At 40.1% G+C, this 22,979-nt stretch overlaps 1 protein-coding gene across 1 annotated transcript; it reads right to left on the bottom strand.

Annotated features, from left to right (window-relative positions):
• Positions 1–5,780: 5,780 nt before the first annotated feature.
• Positions 5,781–12,487, bottom strand: LOC147607322 (pyrimidine d). The gene is made up of 11 exons (XM_086790804.1): positions 12,071–12,487; positions 11,790–11,872; positions 11,106–11,429; positions 8,863–9,121; positions 8,628–8,708; positions 8,438–8,545; positions 8,317–8,346; positions 6,745–6,882; positions 6,558–6,595; positions 6,380–6,479; positions 5,781–6,227 (listed from the first exon to the last, which is right to left on the bottom strand). Exons 1-11 carry the CDS (start codon positions 12,224–12,226, stop codon positions 6,153–6,155), a joined length of 1,392 nt encoding a protein of 463 aa, XP_086646930.1. The 5' UTR covers positions 12,227–12,487; the 3' UTR covers positions 5,781–6,152.
• Between the last annotated feature and the right edge of the window lie 10,492 nt (positions 12,488–22,979).

Genomic DNA, 22,979 nt, shown 5'->3' with positions numbered 1-22,979 from the left:
GATGAACCCTGCAAATCACTAATGAGCAATGCCAAGCTTGTCCTGCCAGGGGTGGAAGCTAGTCCTGAGGCAACCCTGTGTGATGAATTATTGTATAGCTTTCAACTAATTTTGTTTTCTCCTTCTTTCTCTCACATTCTGTGTTTGAATCTCACTTCTGTCGAATAGATCGTTGTGGTCTCTTGGGACTGTTCCTACGGCGTTAAAAGCTTCCCTCTATAATAAACCTAATAAAACAAGAACAAAGAGAGAGAGGAGCATAATTTCTACCCTAGCCTAGAGAGAAAAAGATAATTCTTAAACCTAGACCTAAGTAATAATTTTTACCCTAGCGTAGAGAGAAAAAGATAAACCCTAAACCTAGACCTGAGTAATAATCAAGTCACTAATCCTTCTAACATGCTCTGCTACCAACTTGAAAGTTAGATCCTTGTAGTTAATCCAGCTCACACAATGAGCAATGGATTACATCAATTTATAGCTCAACAAGGGAGCTTCTAGATTCACTTTCCTCTCCATAGTTTACTTCATAAAAACTCTACAAATCCCTTATCTCCCCTTAATTCTCCTAATCACATGATTCCCTCCTAAGATATCTTGACAATCACCTAAATTCCCTCTTCCTTTTCACCTTTTACAATCTCACCAGCCAAATCAACCTTTAAATATAACCTTTTCTCAACACACCACACAAATAATATTTGTCCAAGGCCCTTTAGACCTGTACTCATGTGCACACAAATAATAAGTCTCATGGTCACACAAATAATAAGTCTCCCTCAAATACACACCATCCATCACTATAATTTTCAACATGCAAAAGGCATATCAAAAACACTCTTAGAATGCCTAGCTTATGCCACCATCCATACAAATTTTTTTCACTTATTCAAGCAGCGACATACCAATACATTGTCCTCTCACAAAAGAGGAAAAGCATTGCTCTATCCACCTTTCTTATAGAGGTACTTCGGAATCAAGAGGCACTTTACTCCTTGTATCTTTCTCATTTCCTCAACATCATATGGAGCCATCTGTTCCATTCTTTGTATGTGCACGGCATGCCATTGTTTGGTTTTCATAGGCCGTATTTGACCTTAGATAGTAACATGGTCTCTCTCTCTCTCTCTCTCTCTCTCTCTCTCTCTCTCAATTTCTCAATTAAGTCTATTAGTACCTTCTTCTTGTTCTTTTGTAAAGAAGGAAAGATAGAGTTACTTGAGGATATTAATGAAGCCCTAAGCCTCTTAAATCTTACAAAACAATGTTTAGTGATAGTCTATAGAGTTGCATCATTTTGAAATTGTGTTTTCTAACTAGACTTGGAATAAGAAAGCATGCATTGAAAGAGTTCTCTTTGAATTTTGTGAGATGTGGAAAAATGCATGCAAGAGGTTTGCTTTTCTTGAGCTTTCTTTTCATTGCTTCTCTTTGTTGAAGATTCCATTATGATGAAGTTGAGTTGAGTTTGGCTTGTATACAAGTTTCTTTTTCTAATAAGGTGAGTGTGCTCTATTGTGCATAATGGGAAATGATATTATAGAAGAGTTATAAGTAATTAAACTTGATACAAATTTAGGAGCCCAAAATTAATCCTATCCTCCATCATCCTTTTTCTTGCACACATGTAAGTCTAATTTGGCAATGCTAGCTAGTTAACTACAATGAACTGAACTAATGAAATAAGTTTGCAAATGCAAAGCGTGTAGAACTAATGTTTTATTGATAAAGTATTAGGATCAACACTTGCTTAGAAGCAAGCATCTAAAAACAAGGTATGGCCCTCTTTTGGGCTGGAGAGAAGAACAACATATTGGGTTATACTTTGTGCAAATATGAAAAAAGAAGAAGAAGCCCTAGGAAACTTTTATGTTGATTACCAAACTAGTGATAAGGCCATAGTGTCCAAGGAGTCAAAACTATATTCTCAACTTAAAATGAAAAATATCCTCCCAACCACTGCTTGAAAAAAATGTTTTTTTCAACCCTTAAAATTAAAGGCAATGCTTAGGCTTAACCAGGATTTAGGCGTAACAATCACTTAAAATTATACAAATGCCGGGATTTATAACTAAAATGTTCAAATTTCATCCCTTAAAATTAAAGGCAATGTGAGATTCCAACCAGGATTACTGAATTTCAACCGCGGGAAAATTATACTACGACACTACGAACAGGGTTATGTGAGCACTGCTCCCAACAACAACAACAACAACAACAACAACAACAACAACAACAACAACAACAACAAAAAACCTTAAAATAAAAATCATAGAGGTGGGAGAGATAGCCTACCACTAAGGCTGTTACGCGACGGCTAGGGTTCAATACCCGCCCCCTTCTCGGGTGTGCCGTTAAGCATGTGGTCTGTCAAATTCTGTCTCTAAAAAATAACCGTGCAATACAAAAAATAACTAAATAATCATTGTATTACTAAAAATGAGGCCTTGTCGTATCTGAAGGGATGCCAGATTGCCCAGTCTATAGAGGAGCTCCTTTGAACCATACTACTTCTGCAATTTTGCACTCTCACCAGATCTGGGATTGCCTTGAGTTTTCCTGTGCACCATGCTCCTACTATAATTTTGCACACTCTAGATCTACCATCGCCTTGCTAGTAGAAGCAGCTACATAGAAAGAAGCTAGTAGAAGCAGCTACATAGAAAGAGGCTCATGCAGCATTGCAATGATCTTGGCTATTGGAGGAACACCTCTACAGAAGTTGCCATTGCAAAGCCTCAGAAAGACCACCTCCCTCTTGTAGAAGAAAACCTAGCTGCTTCAACACATGCACATAGAAACTCACCACAATTTCTTGTGCGCTTGAGGAGCTTAACTTAAAGCTCACAATAGAAAGGAAGGGATTCTGAGGAAAGACATGAAGCTTTATAGAAGTGAGTAAAAATCTACCTTAATGATTAGTCAAGGCATCCTACTAAACCCTAGCTAAACCTAGCTAGGTGTTTGCATTGCTATAACCAGAAGTGAGTAACAATCTGCCTTATACTAAACCCTAGCTTAATCTAGCTAAACACCCTCCTTGATCATCTAATCAAAGGCCAACATGAGGAGGCTCTAATACGATGCAAAAAACCATGGTGGTTATAATCTTAAGATGAACACATCTAGATTAAGAGTAATAGCATGAATTAAGAAAGTACATAAATGGAGATGAGATGAAATTCAAATCATCAACATCATGCTATTGATCATTGTCTCTTGAAATGGTAGCTTGCAAGTACAAAGCTTTATGGTCCTTCAACACACACATGCATTCTATTTAGATCCACAACAATTCATGTGTAACAATAATCCATGTGACCCCACACAAAGCACATGGAGACCCATGTGATCTATGCTTCTCCCCTTTTACATTCACCATCTACAAACAACCTTTGAGTCAAGAAACATACACACTTTATTTGAATGAGCTATGTTTTCGTTTAATTATCAAATTTCCAATAACTTGGCCTTGTTTAGGGAAACTATTACCTAGATGCTTGCATTACAACATGCAAAGAAGAAAATTGAATTTTATTATTTGTTGGGTGTTGGTGAGCACTTAGTTACGGACATATTCAAATTTTGAAGATGAGCAATTTGCTTGTTGTTGAGCCTTTTAGTTCCCTTAGGGTCCAACAACGAGAGGGGGATGAACAACAAGGACCACTATACATGTAGACTCAGTATTATATTTCTTGTGACTCTTTGACATCCACAGCTATCATTATCACTTCACAAGTATTAAGACCTTCCACGCATCATTGTGGACACTCCTCTACTTGTTGAAAATTCAAGAGAAAGGGGTTTCACATGTGGCAAGTGAAAGTATAATATGAGGAAGGGATTTTAAAATACAATTCTTAGGCCTAAATGGAGTTTAATGAATCAATTGCAAAACACAAACAGCATGAAAAACATAATACAATAGTTAGCATGCGTGGGATCTCCAATTGAGGTTAAAGATGTAATTGTTATCCCATTGAAAACTATGCCATGAGAATTTGTTTCTTTGTGTGACCACTTAAAATTCTACTCAAACCAACACAGAATACAATCTTTGCACAGGAAAGAAGATAAGAAACTTAAGGAAAACTCTACATCGACCTCAAAGCAAGCATCTTTTAATAACTGTCACTATTGTCAAAAAAATATGACACTTTGTTAAAGAACGTTGGAAGAAGAGAAAAGAATCTTATGATGCAAATGTCTATCCATGACTGAGAGAATGGACACCTATTTTAAATGTGTTGTAACTAGCATGGATTTACTCTCATGCTATTACATTAGGTATAAGTGCTTCTATTGTGGAGATATCCAGTGATATATTGTGTCCTCATGGGACCACATACATCACTATGTATGAGCTGTAATTTTTGGCTAGCCCTTACTAGTCCATCCTTTAAGGAATGATGTCGTTTGCATTTTCCCAAAATGCACCCCTTATATACATACCTAACGGTCTCAACTTATGGCAGCTCAAACACCGTATCTTGCCTTTTAAGGCGCAACAAAGTGCCAAAATTCAAGTGACCAAAGTGGGCATGCTATAGCTCCACATGCATCATGTGCCAATCTCTCATAATTGTCCAACCTATAAAGCCCATGGTATATAGTGTACTAGAGACAACAACAATGTCACCATGACTATGGTCACGAACTATACATCTATCATCCACAAATCTAACCTCTAGACCTGCTCTGACAATGAGTGACGTGGAGCATTCCACAAGCTTAGACTAGAGAATCAATATTGATTAGCAAACATGTGAATAAACACGTCTTTTGGATAAGAAAGCATATAGATCTAAAATAGGCTAATTGAGAGAGAAGCTTCACTAGCTTAGAAATCAACCAACTTGTAGCCACATATGGTAGTGATGTGTGAACACACTTCGAACCAATCGGTGTACTTTTTTCCTCTTTTAAGAAGTTTTTTCCCATACATGTGAACACGTTACTCATTTATATTCACATGATGAAATACTCTCTCTCTCTCTCTCTCTCTCTCTCTCTCTCTCTCTCACACACACACATCTTTGTGTGGTTGCTTCTGCAAACCCTAGCCCCGACATTTGATGTGAACACATTACTCATTTATATTCACATAATGAAATATTCATCTTCTCTCTCTCTCTCTCTCTCTCATCTCTATGTGGTTGCTTCTGCAAACCCTATCCCCAACATTTGATATCAAAGCAAGTTTTCTTCTTGTTGTCAACCATCATTCATAGCATGTCATTGCCCTCACTCTCTGCAGCATTGGCATCGCAATCCTAATGTCTCGTCTCATTCTATTCACTTTCAATCACGGTTGGTGCTAGTGTCGAGAACCTGCCCAGCCTGGCCAGCTGCACCACTGCAGCCCCATAGCGAAACCCTTGGGGGGGGGGGGGGTGCAGGGGGCAAGAATTTTGGTGGCACCCACGTGGCAGTGCACAGAGCTTTGCCTCCAGGCCTTACCCAGGACCCCGCAACGACACCCATCCCCCCCTTCCCCCATTGCAGACCCATCATCATGCTTTTTATTGTGTACAAGCTGCCCCTAAAACTGGTGGCCTTGCAAATGGCTTCTCGTTTTCAACAAATGGTAGTGTTCCTGTTAGGATAGTTTCACTAAGGGCAGCTTTGTTATGGATATAATATAAATAATGTGCCTGGTTAACAAAGTAATCATGATTCCATTGGATTTAGAGGTGTATCACCAAGTTTATTAGTTTTAAAAGACTCGTTTGGTTGAACTCAAGAGTTTGAAGCAACACCTCACTATCAACATATACTGGGTCCAGACTTGAAATGTTATTGAAATTATAAATATACAATTAGGGTTTTTCTTTCACATTTATGAAGTATTCGAATAGCACAAAGGGGAAATTTTTCACAGTAAACAAAAATAAGTATTCCTTTATAAGTGGCCTCAACCGGCTAAGGGAGCTTTGTACATGCCCTCCAATCATTATGATGCTTCAAACTTTAATAGCAAAAACTATCCTACAAAACTGTGGTCCGAAAAAGCTGTCCAGCAAGTAGCAAGTAATGGTCCCTCTGCAGATGCTGAGCTCCAAAACCCTCGAGTGTGCCAAAAGCATCGTAGTTGCCAAGGTATTAAAAGCCATCTTATTGTCTTCTTGGTAAATCCAAGGATGTCGAGCTCACCGACAGTCAACACCAACAGCCTCTTGGACAGACTTGAAGCCATCTCTTAATAGGCAAGCAGCCAACTCCTCCTTCAAAAAGAACAAAGAATCACCTTTACTGCTGCTCCTACTATCAAAACATGTTTAGCAGAAAATCTAGTTCTAGAAACAGGGACTTCAGTCTTCCAGGTTTTATGAACAACAAAGTCTACATAGACCATAGCCAGGGTTACTGCCAGTACCTTGAGACGAGGAACGACAGCTGGACCTTCATAAGCAAAAGCTGTGTAGAGCTGTACAAAAGTTGCACCCGACCTTATCTTCATGTAGGCATCTTCACCACTGTTACAAAGGCATAATGCCAAATTAGAAAGAGAAAGTTCTGCCACCTTTTAAATAAAAGTGACTCGACTGTAGTACCTGCTTATTCCTCCACATCCAATGAGAGGGATCTTACCCTAAATGCACAGAAAGAAAGACACACGCATCACATTGTGAGTATATCAAACCAGTTCAATGAAAATGCCCTCCAGTACAGACCATTACAAACCAAATAGAATAAGCATCGGAGTACAGAAAAAGCTTGCTCCAGTGGAGACGTTCATACCCTAGTCAGTTGGTACATATCTCGCAACACCTCTGTTGACAGCTTGAAAAGGGGTTTGCCACTTAAACCTCCAATTTCCTCAGCATGTGGAACACCCACAACAGAATCTGGTCTGGATATTGTGGTATTCGAGATGACCTGCAAAATTAGTCCAGATCACTGGCTGATCGACTGCCCAAACTTGCATAAGTTTAAACACTCACTCCTAATGGTCACAGCAGTGGGTAAAGACAGCCCATAAAATTGTAGCGTTTTTCATCTCTGTTTACCACACAATGACACAGCTACTTCTTAAGTAAAGACAGTAACATGCAAGGCCATAATTATTTGCACTTTTCACAAATGCTTTGTTTCGGCAAACCGAGCACTTTAAAACATTCGGCAATAAGCATGTAGGCATGCTGTTGTTCCCATGAATGCATGCATACCTGCGTGCACACAAACACTCTCAGCTTCCTTTGACAGCATTAACGCTGACAATTCTATTCAGTACTCCTTTCCAGATCAGTAAGATCCCACTAGTACAACCTCAGCGAGAAGTTCATTATTATCCTAGATCACATCATATCCAAGATCAGTGATCACAAACCATCATCATCGGCACATTCTTGGGATTGCAGACATGGCTCATGATAATTGTAGGTGGATCGAAGGCCAGCCACATGCAAAACTAGAAGCAAGAGGAGAATCTTATTGAAGTGTTTAGCAGCATACATGCATTTACACACGTGGACATTCAGTGTTCTAATAAAGCGATATTAAAGATATCGTTATTACATCATTAAGTAGCAAGCCTCTTGCTGTATTTCTGGACAAATTGATCTTTATCATGTGCCTCAGAGAGAAGATTATTGCTAAAAAATGCATCCTTTGTATGAGCACAATCAGTATACTGTACATCATCGTCATTGGCACATGATGAGTCCAACATAAACTTGGAAATCTCCCATGAAGACCAAGATAAGATAAACTCAGACAGGCAATCACACTCATGAAACGAAGACAAAGCAAAAATCATAACAATAGGAAAAACAAATAAGACCAGATGAACAAAAGGAAAAACAAATAAGACTAGATGTAGAATGCGCACATTGTCCAATAACATCAGCAAAGTGATCACTGTAACAGCAAGACACAGTGAGGTCGCCATCAGGGATTCAGGATTGACGGCTGGCAACTTTAACTATGTTACTGTGGGCAGCCTGGGCACATTTGAGTGTTTCCAGGCAGAAAGGTCTGTATGATGCACCTCAGAGGGAAGATTATTGCTTGAAAAGCACATCCTTTGTCCATGCTTAATCAGTATTCTTTTTGGTCATCATCACTGGCATATCATAAAGATCGTCCTACTTGGCATATCCCATCATGAGCATGGTCAAAAAAACCGAGCAACATACAACACCACCAAAACTGGGAACACAAAACTTCATGTAGAAAAACAGAAGTTGCCTGCTTGCTTCAGCACAGAGACACCACAAATACACCAGTGAAGGAGGACAAAGCACATATATCTCCTTGATGTTAATTTACACATTATTCCTTGTGCACTTTACAATAGTCTTTCAAACTCACCAGGCCATCCAACCGCAGAGTGAGTGCCACCTACATGCATTAAAAACTTAATCAGCCAAATCAATACCATGTGTGAATAGAACAAGACATATATCATATATGGCATGCAACCTCAGATTACCGCAGCAATGTCAGATAAATCTTGCTTTGATAGATCTGGGGCTATCTTAACCAGCAGCGGTGGAGGACCCTTTTCACCCCACTGCATTTCATCTCGAGCCGCCAGGACCTGCCCAGATCATTGTGGTCAGTATAGGTAACCATCATAAGTCGGAAAAACTTGTCATGAAAATCAACAACCAATAGCATACCTTCTTGATAAGATCTTTTAACTGCTTTCTTCCTTGCAGCTTTCTTAGCCCTGGAGTGTTGGGAGAAGATACATTGATAACCTGTACGAAACCACAACACAAACAAAGACTACTTATAGTTTCAAGATTCAAGAAGCAGCCTAACAACATACATGCAGGACATTCTTCCACGAGTAGAACATGGACCACCAGGAAGGGAAAAAACCAACAGAGGCAGCAACTATCAGCAATTTACCAGATAGTCTGCATACTGAGACAAAGTATGCACACCCTGTACATAATCAGAAGCAGCATCCTCGGTGTTTTTGTTCTTCCCAAGATTCACTCCCAAAAGTCCAGAACTAGCTTTTCCAGCTGGTTTAGTCTGATCTCCTTGAACCCATGATGATGCAGGAACTGATTCCGCCAGTCTGCGCTTTCCATGTTGCGCTCCAAGGCGCTTAGCTATTGCCATAATTCCTTGACTATTGAAGCCATATCGATTGATTATGGCCCTTGTGAAACAAAACTAGGTACAGCAGTTAGAGGAAATCAAGCTTGTAGAAGCCTCAACCCAACAATGAAAATTATATCCTCTAAAAGCACCAAAACCAAGTATAACAGCTTAGAGGATCAAATTTCTGGAACATTTGACTTAAAAAGAGAGGAAGCTATGGCCCCCAGTTCAAGGAAAAGCCAAGAGCATCAGGTGCAAGTTGGGTTCTATGCAGTTGGAGAAAGACTGTAAGCACTATACATGGAGGGAGAAGGATTCAAATCTGCACATATAGTTTGGAGTGTGCTGCACATACTCAGAAGGAAATCTTACTACCTTGGGCACCAATCATTGGCCACAGAAATGATAACGGTCTACAGGCCATTGCTTTGATACAGCTACCAGCTACCATGCTGTGTTTTCTTTGTCAGAGTCTTGTGTATTACCCTCTTTAAATCTAGTACCCCCAGTGGCTGCACCAGTTACCAAATGTCATGAAACATGTAAATGTGCCTCTTTCGGTACAAAAAGTTCAGCACAACACAAACTAAACATGCCTAGTCTAGCAAAATTATCATGACACACAGAAAACTAAATTTCAAGCCAGCAGTAAACAACAAGCACACAGTGTGTAGGAAAGAAAAGATGTCCGCACCAATCCAGTTGCCTGTCCCTTGTTGAGTCATCAATTTACTGATGGGAGTAGTGGGAAGGCTACAAACTATGCACATAGCAGGGGTGGAGACTGAAGCAACTGCTGGTCAAACCTTGTTGTAGACCTGGATCTGCCAATCTGTGAGGTGAAGGCTCTATAAGTCTGCTAGATAACCCATGCTCTGCCTGCTGAAGCTGCTCTACTAAGAAAAAGAGAAGAATGTGAGACCCAAAGAGTCCTTTTGTGTCTTTACAGGAATGGGACTGGTCTACAGCTGCTGGTCCACCAGCCCCAGTCGCTATTTACAGGCGGAGGTGCTAGTATATGTATTATGGCTGCTGCAAAGTTGCTGTTAAAATGTTAACTTCAGTTTCTCATTCCACTATACCGCACTGACAAGCAAACCTGGGAATGAAGAAGGTTAAACTTAAGAATGAGTTGAAATTGGCTACGATAAAGCTCCTTTCTCACATAAAGATTTTAATATCAACTCAATAAATCTTCCCCTAACTTCACATCCAATTTTTTGCATTCCTTTGTGCGGCCAAAGGAATGATACGAGGCAGTACCTTTCCATTTGGAGCACATGTGCTTTCGCTAAAAAGCAGCTCAGGAGCAGGATTTTGCATGGACTACAAAAAGCCCTCAACAAGGTTTTTCAAGGATAAATTTCATCTACTGAAAAGTAATGATATATTGCTCTAGCTGGCAGATATTTGATGCAGTACGGCCGATCTTGGATCATTCCATTCTGATTAATTTTTGCTTGGTTGAATATCTTCTGAATTTGTCCATGATTTCTATCGGTATCCAGAGTTTGCTTGGAATTCCTCTGTCTCTGTGCTTCCACCCAAGATTTGGAAACCCCCAAACTTCAAATCTTGGGGCTTTGAGCCTCTCACATTGAGGTTTTCCTTTATACTGCATAGCCTTTTGAGTCCCTTTTATTTCCCACACAAGCACAGAAATTTAAATAGTAAGTTTAATAGTATGACAGCTCCTCTATTGCTGCATGCATACATGTGTTAGTACAAGAAAATCTACAAGTTCTGCCCTATTAAGAAAGCTCTCCACATTGCAAAGGAAGTAAGCAAAGCAATACCCATGTTCTAATTGGCACGCCCACTTTCAAGTTCTCCACATTGCCTACAAATTTTGTTTCCCATAATCCTAAGACAATTAACTCGATTAAAGGAAATTTACTTGCAAGCACTCAGAAGAAACAAACAAAACATTTAACACAAGCCACATCAAGGCCTAACATTGCACAATGGCATGTTTTGAAACCATGCCAACCCTTCAAGCTTTAGAGCTGGAGAAAGCGTTCAGAGACAACATACATGCTTACCCCTGCTCCGGTAGTCTGAAAACACGGGGCTTTGGATTGCCTTCTTGAGGAAGAGGTGTTACTGATCCCACTTCCACGAATCCAAATCCAATCCCAAGCAAGCCCTCCACTGCTTCCGCATCTTTATCAAAACCAGCTGCAAGGCCAATTGGATTGGAAAATGTCCTTCCCCAAACCTCCAAGTGGAGAACCGGAGGATCAGGACGAGTCTCCCGTGGAACCAAACCATGCGCTGCTGCTTGTATTGCTATTTTATGTGCTTCCTCTGGATCTAGCAATCTAAATAGTGGGTTTATGTACTTCGAAGCTTCAAAAGACCATGCACTGGCAAAATTTCAGTACAACCAAACGTTAGCTTAAAACGGATATACACAAGACAGAAGGGACGAGACTGCCTTACATGCAGATGAAAGTTAGAAGAAGAGGGCAGGTATAAATTAATGTTCTGGAAACGGCTAAGCAAGGTTGCACATTGCCTAGTTTTGCTGCTACTTTCCCTTCTCTTTCTTTACTATTTGAAAGAGGGGGAGGGGGAGGGGGAGGGGGAGGGGGAGAAGGGAGGAGTAGAAGAAGAGAGGGAGGAAGAAGGGGGAGGGGGAGGGGGAGGGGAGTTGAAAGAAGGTTTATTGATGCACTACTGAATTATGATAAATCAAATTATGCGAGGCATAGATTGGAATTGACCTGATAGTGGCCTCATCTGAGGTGCCAACATAGGCTCCTGTTGCGATCAAGGAGCCAAGCACTGTTCCGGTAAGGACACGTCTCTGCAAAGGGGTTAGAGGGGGGAAATGAATCATCGGATGAGCACAGATATGGAGAAAATTAGAGTAAATAAGTGTGAGTATAATGATTGGGCTTATGTGAGTTCTCTCTCTCTCTCTCTCTCTCTCTCTCTCTCTCTCTCTGTGGGGTTGTGGAATGGACAGGGTGTGGTGTGGTAACATGTAGAACAGAAGACATACCCATATAAGGCGGGACTTCGGAGGAGGAGTGGGAGGAGTTGTTGCAGCTGAGGCCTCGCCATGGCTACTGCTGGCATAGGAGCGCGACGGCAGAGACCGCCGCCTTACATTCTGTGGAAGGCGTCTGCTCAGCCGGGCTGTCTGTGCCCAGGCCATACCTTCTCGTTCTCCCCGTATGCAAATAGAAGCACACTGCTACTTCCTAGTAGAAACCCTAAACGCTAATGTAGTAGTGTACTAAATTTAAATTTACTTGAATTTAGCCTTAATCCTATCACACTATTTGCAAGAAAAAAACTAAACTTATTTAATAAAAAATCACCAATCAGTAACCTTTTAAAAAAAAATTTGGTCCCTCTTTCTCATCATGTAATAGCTTCAATTAAAGCTTAGAAGTTAGATCTCTTGAGGAGGAGGAGGGGGAGCGGGGAGTGTGGGGAGGCAATTATAGCTGGGTGGATCAAGGGACACCCTTTCTCCTCTCGGACTTAGGTTTGATTCTAGCCCACCTCTCCCCCTATGAAAGAATAGTGTGCGTGTTGTACGCCTCACAAAAAGAAAAAAAAACTTAGGTCTCTCTACTTGTGCATACAACGTCTATTAAGAAAATGTATGGATCAAGAGAAAAAAAAAACACACACACACACACAGAGCAGTAGCATGTACTTGTGTGAGAAGAAGAAAACACATCAAGAGAGACGTAGCAACATCTACTCATTAGGAACGAAAATACTTCCAACTTACAAAGCATGTACTAGTAGGAGGATCATTGACCTAGACAAAGGTAAAGCAAAGAATAAGAAGCCTAAATCAAAGGGAGGTAAGGCAACATAATGTACAAGCATTAAGACCAAGTACCCAATGTATATAACACTTTCTACAAGTGCTCAAAAGAAAATCCATTCTTGTCATGCATGGAAAAGAACAATCAGAACCTGCTAGTGACCCAAGAAATATTAGTTGAAGAAACGAGGTCTAGCACCTCATCTAGTGTAATTAAAAGTCAAATCAAAGCACTAAGACCCGACCCACCATAGTTGAGCTATTGATTAAGTTACAAGTAGACATTGAGCCACATCTTGTTAAACCTAAAAGAATATTCCAAAACCAATAAGAAGAGGAGTACCAATTTCCTTTTCAAGAGGAAGAGTAACCATCTACCAAAACCAATCTATCAAACCATGGTAAGGATAAATCAAAAGGAGAATCTATGATGAATGATATTGCACGTTAGTATTCAACTAAGAATGAAATTACAAGATCTAGAGTCTATGATGATAGATGTTTGCTACACCTCATTTTTTCAGATCTACATTGGGAGAAGAAATTTTATCTTACGATGATGTAACTTCCATTTTTACACCCTTTCAACCTAAACGTGACTTTTACCTAGATCTAAAAGCCTACATAGAAGGGAATTCTAATGCTATAGGTGAACCACCTCCAATGTCTTCACAAGCTTCTAAATAAGTCTCAATATACACAATAAGTGACCTATAGTGCCATTGTACACATTGAGCACCACATTGGGTACTCTTGAGAATGTTGAGAGCCAAAATGAGGAAAAATTTTCTTTTGGGGAATAATTCGAGAAATGAAGTTTCAATGCTTCCATCTCATAGTGAATGTGAAACTAAAACTGAAGGTGAAACTGAGGCATTTAAGGAGCCTTTCAAAGTTTGGCTAGATTTCCCTATGGGAGAGAATAAACCAAAAAAAAGAAGAAGCAATGGTTAGTCCTAAAGCCAGTCACATCATCGTATTTGAAAAAACTTGGGTATCCTTGGGATAACCTGCAGTCACACTTGACACATTGATGTGATAGGTGCTAGTGGAATACATGGAAATTTGGGGCTATTTCACTATTCTCATTGAGGGGATTAACATATAATGGGAGTTCCAAGTTCAACCTTGACAAAATCACCTTGGTGGCTTTTGGATGAGTAGTTCCCAATCAATGCAAATTGTCACCTTAGAACACCCAGTGATTAAAGTTCACACTACTCTTACAAGAAGAGGAACTGTTGTGCCAGAAATGGAATCTTTACCAAACTAAATCCATGGAGCTTAAAACCCCAATTCTTGAACTTGACCCTACTCTAAACCTTCCAAGATTTAGAGTTGGATTTAAACCATTTGGAAAGATCAACACACTTCAAGCTTAACTTTATCTGGACATAATCTTAAACTATGGAGATTACTAGGTCTTAACCTGCACTACAAGCTCATCTTGAGTGAGTTCTTCATGTATGACATCATGAATATGCCATGTTTGGGGTACTTTAAACATACAATCTACATGTAAATTAACCCCTTGCAAGTTTTTTGTGATTGAGTTTTTTTTTTAAAGAAACAGATTTAGTTCTGGGATGGGAATGGATTATTGCTACCAATGCTAAACCATGCTTACTTCACTAGCACTATAATTATCTTGAAGATCCACAACACGGAGATGGTAATACCATTTTAACGACAAATAAAATTTGATAGTAAAAAATCTGTATGACGATGAGTGTAAAAAGCTATATGCCTTTTCTCCTCCTAGAAACCTCCTAAAATCCTAGGAGTCACTTTTATCTAATTTATTCTCCCCAAGTTAACTTGTTCTAAGATATTATTCGGTTTCATTTTGGAAAGTACCCACAAACTTCCACCACCCATTTTTTAGTGCTTCTATTTAAACCAATCTTATAGATTCAACCTAGCCTTATCCAATTCCATGGGTCTAGCCTTCCACCCGACCATTGGGCCTATATGGAACCGATGTGAACTCGCACACCCATAATTAAAACTGCCATCAACTCATTAATAGAGTTCACACATGCACTTCTCTAAAAACATTTATTTTTTTATGAAAACACATCATCGTCATAACATCTATAAAATTTCATATGTCCAAACAATAATCATAATCATGTATCATTAACACATCACAGTGTCACAACGTCATCATATAATATTCTCCTTACACCACAACCATGATCCTCAAATAAGACGATACACACTATTGAGCTCGATCACTCTTGGATCTCTATGCAGACCAACACATGGAGAAGCTCACATGTCTCACATCCACACTATAGTCTAAAATCCCACTATCTTAGGAGCCGCTTCTACAAGTCAATACCTATCCTATAAGGTAGCAAACTCTAGTACTACCATTACGGGGTCATGTATATCTAGTCCCATACCTAGCCACCAAAAACCACCTTGCCCAAATCACCTAGAGCCGCTTATCCATCACACCAATCATGCCAAGAGCACACTAATCATGCCAGGAGCACACTAATCATGCCAGGAGCACACCCACATTCAATCAAGAGGGGTCGAGGTCTTGGATAATCACCTTCATGGTACGACGTACCTTGTGGATGTATGACATCCACACAACAATCCATGAACCTTGGTTATGGAAGCGGTGTGGACCCTTCAAAATTAAGTAGCTAGTAGAAGCAATCCGCACCCAATGTTTGGCATAATAAGTTCTAGGATCACCATGGAACGATTAGGACAGTCCAGGTCTTTTTAGCATGCCATGATACTATGCTCCAATCTCAAAGCGTAATACTTAGAGATAAGGCTTCTTTGTGGCAAATACATTAGCCATAGTGACAAGGTTGTTTTGGTGGTGAATTGGAGTCAAAGCAAAGGTTGCATGCATTGAAGCTAGTTGGATATGTACTAGGGTTTCCATGTGCAATATTTCACCTGCCATGGTCCCCCCATCCAAAGATGTACCATGAGGGTTGATGATGAGGTTAGTAGGTACATATGTTTGTGTGTGCCATGAGATGTAAGATGTGAAAAACTTATGATGCTCGTAGTAGTGAAATATATAGGTGACATGTATGGGGCAATGGGTAGAAGGTGTACCCTTATGTATGTATGTACTCTACCAACTCAAAGAGTTCTCCAACTCAACAACTTTATTCAAAACTCTTTGTTGCTTTCTTTGACATTTACTCAGTATCACTTTTTAAAAGGAGTCACGATTGATATGCACATGGCAGTTAGCTTTGCCCATAGTTGTAATGAAGCTAGGTGGTGGCCTCAGTGGCTCGAGGGATTAGGGATAAGGGTAAGGGGGACCAAGAGTTTGTGGGGTCAAAGATGTGGCCACAGGAGGCTCTTCCTAATTTGAGGAATAACCAGGGGCTATACCATGGTCCAGGCTTATGCCTACCATGGTCCCCCCATCCAAAAATGTACTTGGATAAATATCAGTCTGATGAGGCTTAAAGAAAAGTTCTTCAAAGAGTGGTGCCTATATGTCTATTACATACAAAGCCCGTGCATATATATTATAGGTGCCATAATGTGTGCCCATGTAAAAGATCCTTCTTATGAAAACTTGAACACACTACTTTCTAATCTTTTAACTATGATTTCTTTGACTCCTACTTCATGTTTCTTGAGTGTGGCTCTGTGGAACAAGGGTTTTGTATCCAATTTGGTCCCATAAGGAAGCTGGAAAATTATTAGAGGAGGCTCGCCACCATGAGGGGAGACTTACCAATCCGCATTGGTTCCAAAGATATCGTTGGTCTCATAAAAAGATGTGATGAAGGGCTTGCGGAGTTTTAATACCACTGGTCTCATAGAAAGATGTGATTAAGGGCTTGTGGGAAAAACTCATCATCCAAATTGGTGCATGATCTCAAAGGGCTTCCAAAACATAGTATCTAGCATGTGTCTTCAAAAGTTATCAATTTGTGGCCATGGAAGTATTTGATCATGTTGTAAAGATACATCTATTAGCAAAAGTTAGGACCTTCATTGAGATCAAAGGCCAACCACTCTTTGCTTGTCAATTGGTTCTTGGGCACCTCCTCAAAGGATGAGGATGATGAGTTGGAAGAATTGGAAGATGGATGGAAGAAAGTAGCCTAGCCTTATTAGCCTAGAAAGCATGGATTAGAAAAGATTGACAAGGATTAGCCTAGATTTAGGGAAGACGAGGATAATTTCTCATTATCAAGTGATTAGAATCTAGTTATGGCCTATGTTGATATATATACATGACCACCCTTTTCACACTATGACTAATAATGTCCATGGGCATTGTCTATTGGCCTTGGGCTCATTACTACATATGAGACTACACTTTATTACAAACCATCCCCACCCAAGAGGTTTCGCCCTTGAAACCATTCATATGTACAACCACAATCCACATAGCTGGAGTATATGTTAATGGACTCATGTCAAACTTCAAGTTCATGCTCATATCATGTATGGGAAACCAAAATTGCATGTATATGGCTGAAAACTACTCCAAATACCTTCAAAACATGCCATAACATCCGCCCCATAATAACACATGGGAAAGCTCCCACACATAATGCAGCCAATACCAAAGGGTAGAGGGCTGTCCCAAGTGAATATACCAGGAATTTCTAGCAAACTAATTAATTTTTCTTGACCCTTCCCAAATGCATCCAACAGCCCTTCAAAGCCTTCAAATGTAGAGGTGGGTTGCCAAGAAGCTTCTTCCTTACGTAGTCCTCGCCATTTGACCAAATGCACAGCTGCAAAAAAGTCTTTCTTTTGTATTGCTTCTAGCACATACTCAATCATGCCCTCCTCATTCACTAGAGGTAGTTCATCTTGCACAAATACCTCCAGCCCAAGGTAAGCTTTGAGATGTGACACATGGAACCATAGTTGTCACGGTACGAAAATACAATACTGTACGGGAATTTTTGGTACGATATGAAATTTTCAGATACCGTATGATAAAATACGGTTTTTTTTTACACTTACAACCTATGGAGCTTCAAGCTTGAATGTGAGGGAAGGTTGGGAGGGGAGGAGTCTACAGTGCTTGAGGAACCAGAACATGGATATGTGTCTCCCAGTTGGATCTCCCAGTTGGATCTGTGTCTCTCCCAGAACATGGATATGTGTGTCTCCTTGTTGGATCTCTCGATTGTCTCCAAAAAAACCTAGATGGTTAATGCAATACCAAAGGTCTCCTAGTATAGCGTTTATGACTAAGGGACCGTCCTTGCACAAATACAAGCAGTGCATCTAGAGTGACAGGTTTAGGGACTCCTCTCTAGATCAAAATGGCCATGTCCAAATCTTCTCCCTCGTATATAACTTGAGAATCTAACTGTCTAGCCTACCTATACCAGGGATCTCCAAGTGATGTAGCAAGATTCTCTCATTCTACCAATTAAGTGTACACTACCACTCTACCTTGCCAGATTTTTTAGGTCTCTCAACAATAACCCCATATGGAATATTGAGTGGACACGAAAGTTGCGAAGTATTGTGGGCAAAGTTGGTGGATGTACTCTTGCAACAATACAAAGCTAATATGAAGCAAGCTCAAAAAAGGATGAGACATTATGTTAATGCTCATAGGAGAACATTGGAGTTCAAGGAGGGTGATTGGGTGTTCTTGAGGATTCCCAAGACAAGATATGGTACTCTTAAGAGCAACATAAACACCAAGTTAACTCATCGATACTTTGGCCTATACAATGTGGTGAGGCGTGTTGGTGAAGTTGCTTATCAATTGGCACTTCCATCAACCTCAAAGATTCATGATGTGTTCCATGCATAGTTGTTTCTCGTACCAGTACGAACCCATTCGTGCCGTACGGTTCGTACGATACGAGTTCCCCCCCCCAAAAAAAAATGGGAAAATTTTTTCCAAATGCTTAAAAAAAATATAGAAACCCTACTTAACAAAGATCCCATTTCCATCTTCTCTTTTGCGTTAGGATTCACTCCCTCTTGCTTTTGAACCATCATTGGCATATTCACTTTGTATCTATAGAGTGCCTCAAAAGGTGACATGCCAATGCTCTCATGATGCGTACTATTATGAGCAAACTTAGCAAGCGGCAACCACTCATCCCAAACACCTTGTGTATCATGGCAATAATGCCTCAAGTAAGTCTTCACTCACTTGTTCACCCTCTCAATTTGTCCATCGATTTTGGAGTGATAGGCGGTGCTAGGTGTCAAAATAGTCCCCATGATCTCAAACAATGTCCTCCAAAATGTACTCATAAACTTCACATCTCGGTCACTAATTATTTGTTATGGCACTCCATATAACTTGAACACATGATCCACAAACTGTTTTGCAACCATAGATGCTGAAAATTCGACCTTGGAGAAGGAATGAAACGTGCTACATTAATCAGACGGTCCATAACCACATATATGTTATCCCATCCCCTCCTTGTGTGAGGTAGCCTCGTGTGATGAAATCCATAGAAATATGCATCCATTTTCCATCGGGAATGGGCAAAGGCTAAATCAAACCACCGGGCTTATGTGTAGGATCTTTGCTTTGTTTGACAAGGTAAGCAACTTATCACAAAAAGCATACACATCTTTCCATATTCCCTTCCAATAAAAAGTCGTTTGCACATTCTCAAATATCTTGAACATCCCCATGTGCCCTAGTAACGGAGAAGAATGCATCTCTCCTAACATCCTCTTCTTATAGCTCGATATAGGCACAAGGTAGACTTTGCCTTTGTAGTAAATGAGTCCATTGTGAAGTTCAAAATGCAGCAAAACATCATGGGACCCTTGTTGTAATTTTTGCCACATTGGCGCCACTTTCTCATCCAATAGGTACTTCTATTGGATATCCAATATCCAATCTTTATGTATCTCCAAAATTGTCATGCATGTACATGCTCATATACATGACAATGCATTTGGTACAACGTTCTCTTTTCCTTTCATTTAAGAGATTTTGAAATCATAGTTTTATAATGTAGCCACCCATCTTCTTTGCTTAGGAGATAGTGTAGGTTAAGCCAAAAAATATTAGAGCACTCTATGATCACTCTCCACAAAGAAGTGACTCCCATACAAGTAGTGATGCCACTTCTTTATTACATGAAGTATTGCTAACATCTCTTGATCACTCTTCACACAAAGTGGTGACCCCCATACAAGTAGTGATGCCACTTCTTTATTGCATAAAATATTGCTAACATCTCTTGATCATAGACATGCATAACCATCTCTTTCTCATCAAGCTTTCGGTTCTTCTCAAATGCTATTACTCCATGATCTTGAAACAAAACAGCCCCAATGCCTCTTCCGCATGCATTAACTTGAACTGTAAATGGCTTTATAAAGTCCAAGCATATAAGTATGGGGGCTGATGTGAGCATTCCCTTGAGCTATTGGAAGCTGTTATCGGCTATGGCATCCCAAATGAACACCACCCAAGAATCCCCTCAATTGAGTGGTATTTGTAGACATGGGCCAATTCTTAACACATTCCACCTTCTTGGGATCCGCCATAATGCCTTCCTTCCTCACTATATGTCCAAGATACTTAACCTTTTGTGCCATAAATGTACATTTTCTCTCCTTTGCATACACATTGTTGGCTCTTAAGGCATCTAAAACAGCCCTTACATGTATCGATTGCTCCTTCTCCCCCTTGCTATATATCAAAATATCATCTAAGAATACGAGCACCCATTATAGAGAAAGGGTCCAAGCACTTTGTTCATTAGGGCTTGAAACGTTGCCGGTGCATTGCACAACCCGAACTGCATAACCAAATAGTGGTAGAGACCCCTCTTGGTCCGAAATGCCATCTTGTACTTATCATCTTCTTTGACTCTTAATTGGTGATACCTTGATCTCAAATCAATCTTGGAGAAAAACATGCACCCTTCAACTCATCAAGCAAGTCATCAATCCTTGGAATAGGGAATCTATTCTTGATTGCATAGTTATTCAAATCCCTATAGTCTACACACATGCAAAAAGTGATGTCCTTCTTATTGACCATGAGTACGGTTTATGCAAAAGGTGATTGGCTAGGAGTAACCCATCCCATGTCCATAAGCTCTTGCACTTGCTTTTCCACTTCGGACAATCTATAGGGTGGTTTGTTGATGGGCTTGGTATGTAGCTCAAGCTCTATCTGATGATCCACCTCTCATTTTGGTAGCAAGCACTTTGTGTTTTGAAACACATCTTCATACTCCTTTAACAATTTTCTTCATACCTTTATGCATAACTTCCCCTTTTTCCTCATTTCTTTCTTTCTTGCAAATTTGTAAAACATATGCATCCCATGTTCTTAAGCTCCCTCTTGAGTTGTGCTGCATTGATCATATTGATACTCGGCACATGAGTTCCGGTTAATGTAACCTCATCATTTCCATGCATGAAACTCATATACCCTTGCTGTAAATTCATGTGAAATAATCCAAGAGTTGCCAACCAATCATAATCCAATATGATGTCAATGGGACCCATATCCAAGACAAGTAAATCAGCCTTGTAAGTATAATCACTTGTGAGAACCAAATCTGCATTCTTGCATACCAATGTGCAATCCATTTTTTTCTCATTAGCCACTTGAACTTCATGCCATGAAGGTAAAGCTATGGGCTATAATTTAAGACTACACATAAACCTCTTGTTGACAAAGCTATGTATAACTCCCACTATCAACCAAAACATGTGCTACTCTTCCATTAATGCATGCCTTGAGCCTCAATATATGTGCACCTTTGCATCCGGCATAGATATCACTAAACAAATTGCACAAAGTAGCCACATGGTCTTTGTCATCATCATGAGTACACATAAGTAGGGAAAATCCATCATCATAATCAAGATTTCCCTTCTTTGACCCATCCAAATAAAAAGGAAACTCACCCTTATCTTCAACTTCATTTGTATCATTGGCATCTTCAAAGCACTCTTCATAGTTGTTTGCTAACTTGGTGAAAATGGTAAATATGACGGACTTAAAATCAGGATGCATTTCCTAACCATTTGCTTTAGCCATAGCAACAATGACTGCTCTCACTGTTCCCATCTTTGCAACTGGACTAAATGTTTCATCATAGTCCAAGCCTTGGGTTTGTGCATAACCCTTACCAATCTTGCTTTATGGCGTTCAATGGAACCATCTGGCTTGCATTTCACCTTGTAAACCCATTTGCAACCAATGACATTTTTGTCTTGTGGTAATGCAACCAAATCCCATGTTATGAACCAATGTGTCCATCTCAACATCCATTGCCTTCTTCCATACATGCTTTCCAATAGCTTCTGTATAGCATGTAGGTTCCACATGCTTCACCAAAGAGGTCATATAAGCGTAATGCATAGCAAAATCACGATATGTCAACCTGTCAACTGGATATCTGACCCTTCGGGATCTCCACAATGCATGCGGATCACTCTGAACACCTGTCACTCTAGCATGTGGAGGCACATATCTATCCTGCCTTGCACCAGGTGTGCGTAAAACTGGTATGCCAAGTTCCTCATCCAAACTCTTTGAACTTGACGACTCATAACCTGTAATTCCAATTCCTTCAACTTTCTTTTTCCAGACATAGAGATAGAACTTGCTTGTGGCAAGTTCACATGCATATCAGCATCAAGTGAATCAATGACACCCTCATCCTTTGCTTTGTACCAACTAGCAAGTTCATCAAACACCACATCTCGTGAGATAACCACTTGCCTAGTTTGTGGATTGTAACATTTATATGCCTTGCGATCCTGTGCATATCCAACAAACACACACTTCTCTGCCTTAGGATCCAACTTCCTCCTTCTCTCGTCAGGCACATGTACATAAGCTATGCAACCAAACACTTTGAGGTGTCCAATGTTTGGCCTAAAACCTGTAAGCCGCATCTCTGGCGTACTTCTATGTATGGCTGCTGTGGGTATCTTATTAAGTATATACACTGCAGTGGCACATGCTTCGGCCCAATAATAGTCTGGCATGCTCTTTTCATTGAGCATCGCCCTGGCCACTTCACAAATAACTCTATTCTTCCTCTCAGCAGCAACACCATTTTGCTGAGGTGTATACCTGCAAGAGTTAATTGCCTTCTTATGCCATGCTTTCTCAAGAAATGCTCAAAAGCAAGTGAGGTGTATTCAC

The sequence above is a fragment of the Cibotium barometz genome, chromosome 55 (assembly GCF_041138505.1).
Source record: "Cibotium barometz isolate CiBa-2024 chromosome 55, ASM4113850v1, whole genome shotgun sequence".
Classification (NCBI taxonomy): domain Eukaryota; kingdom Viridiplantae; phylum Streptophyta; class Polypodiopsida; order Cyatheales; family Cibotiaceae; genus Cibotium; species Cibotium barometz.
Note: the sequence above shows the minus strand (reverse complement) of the source record. Positions and strands in the feature narration are given on the sequence as shown.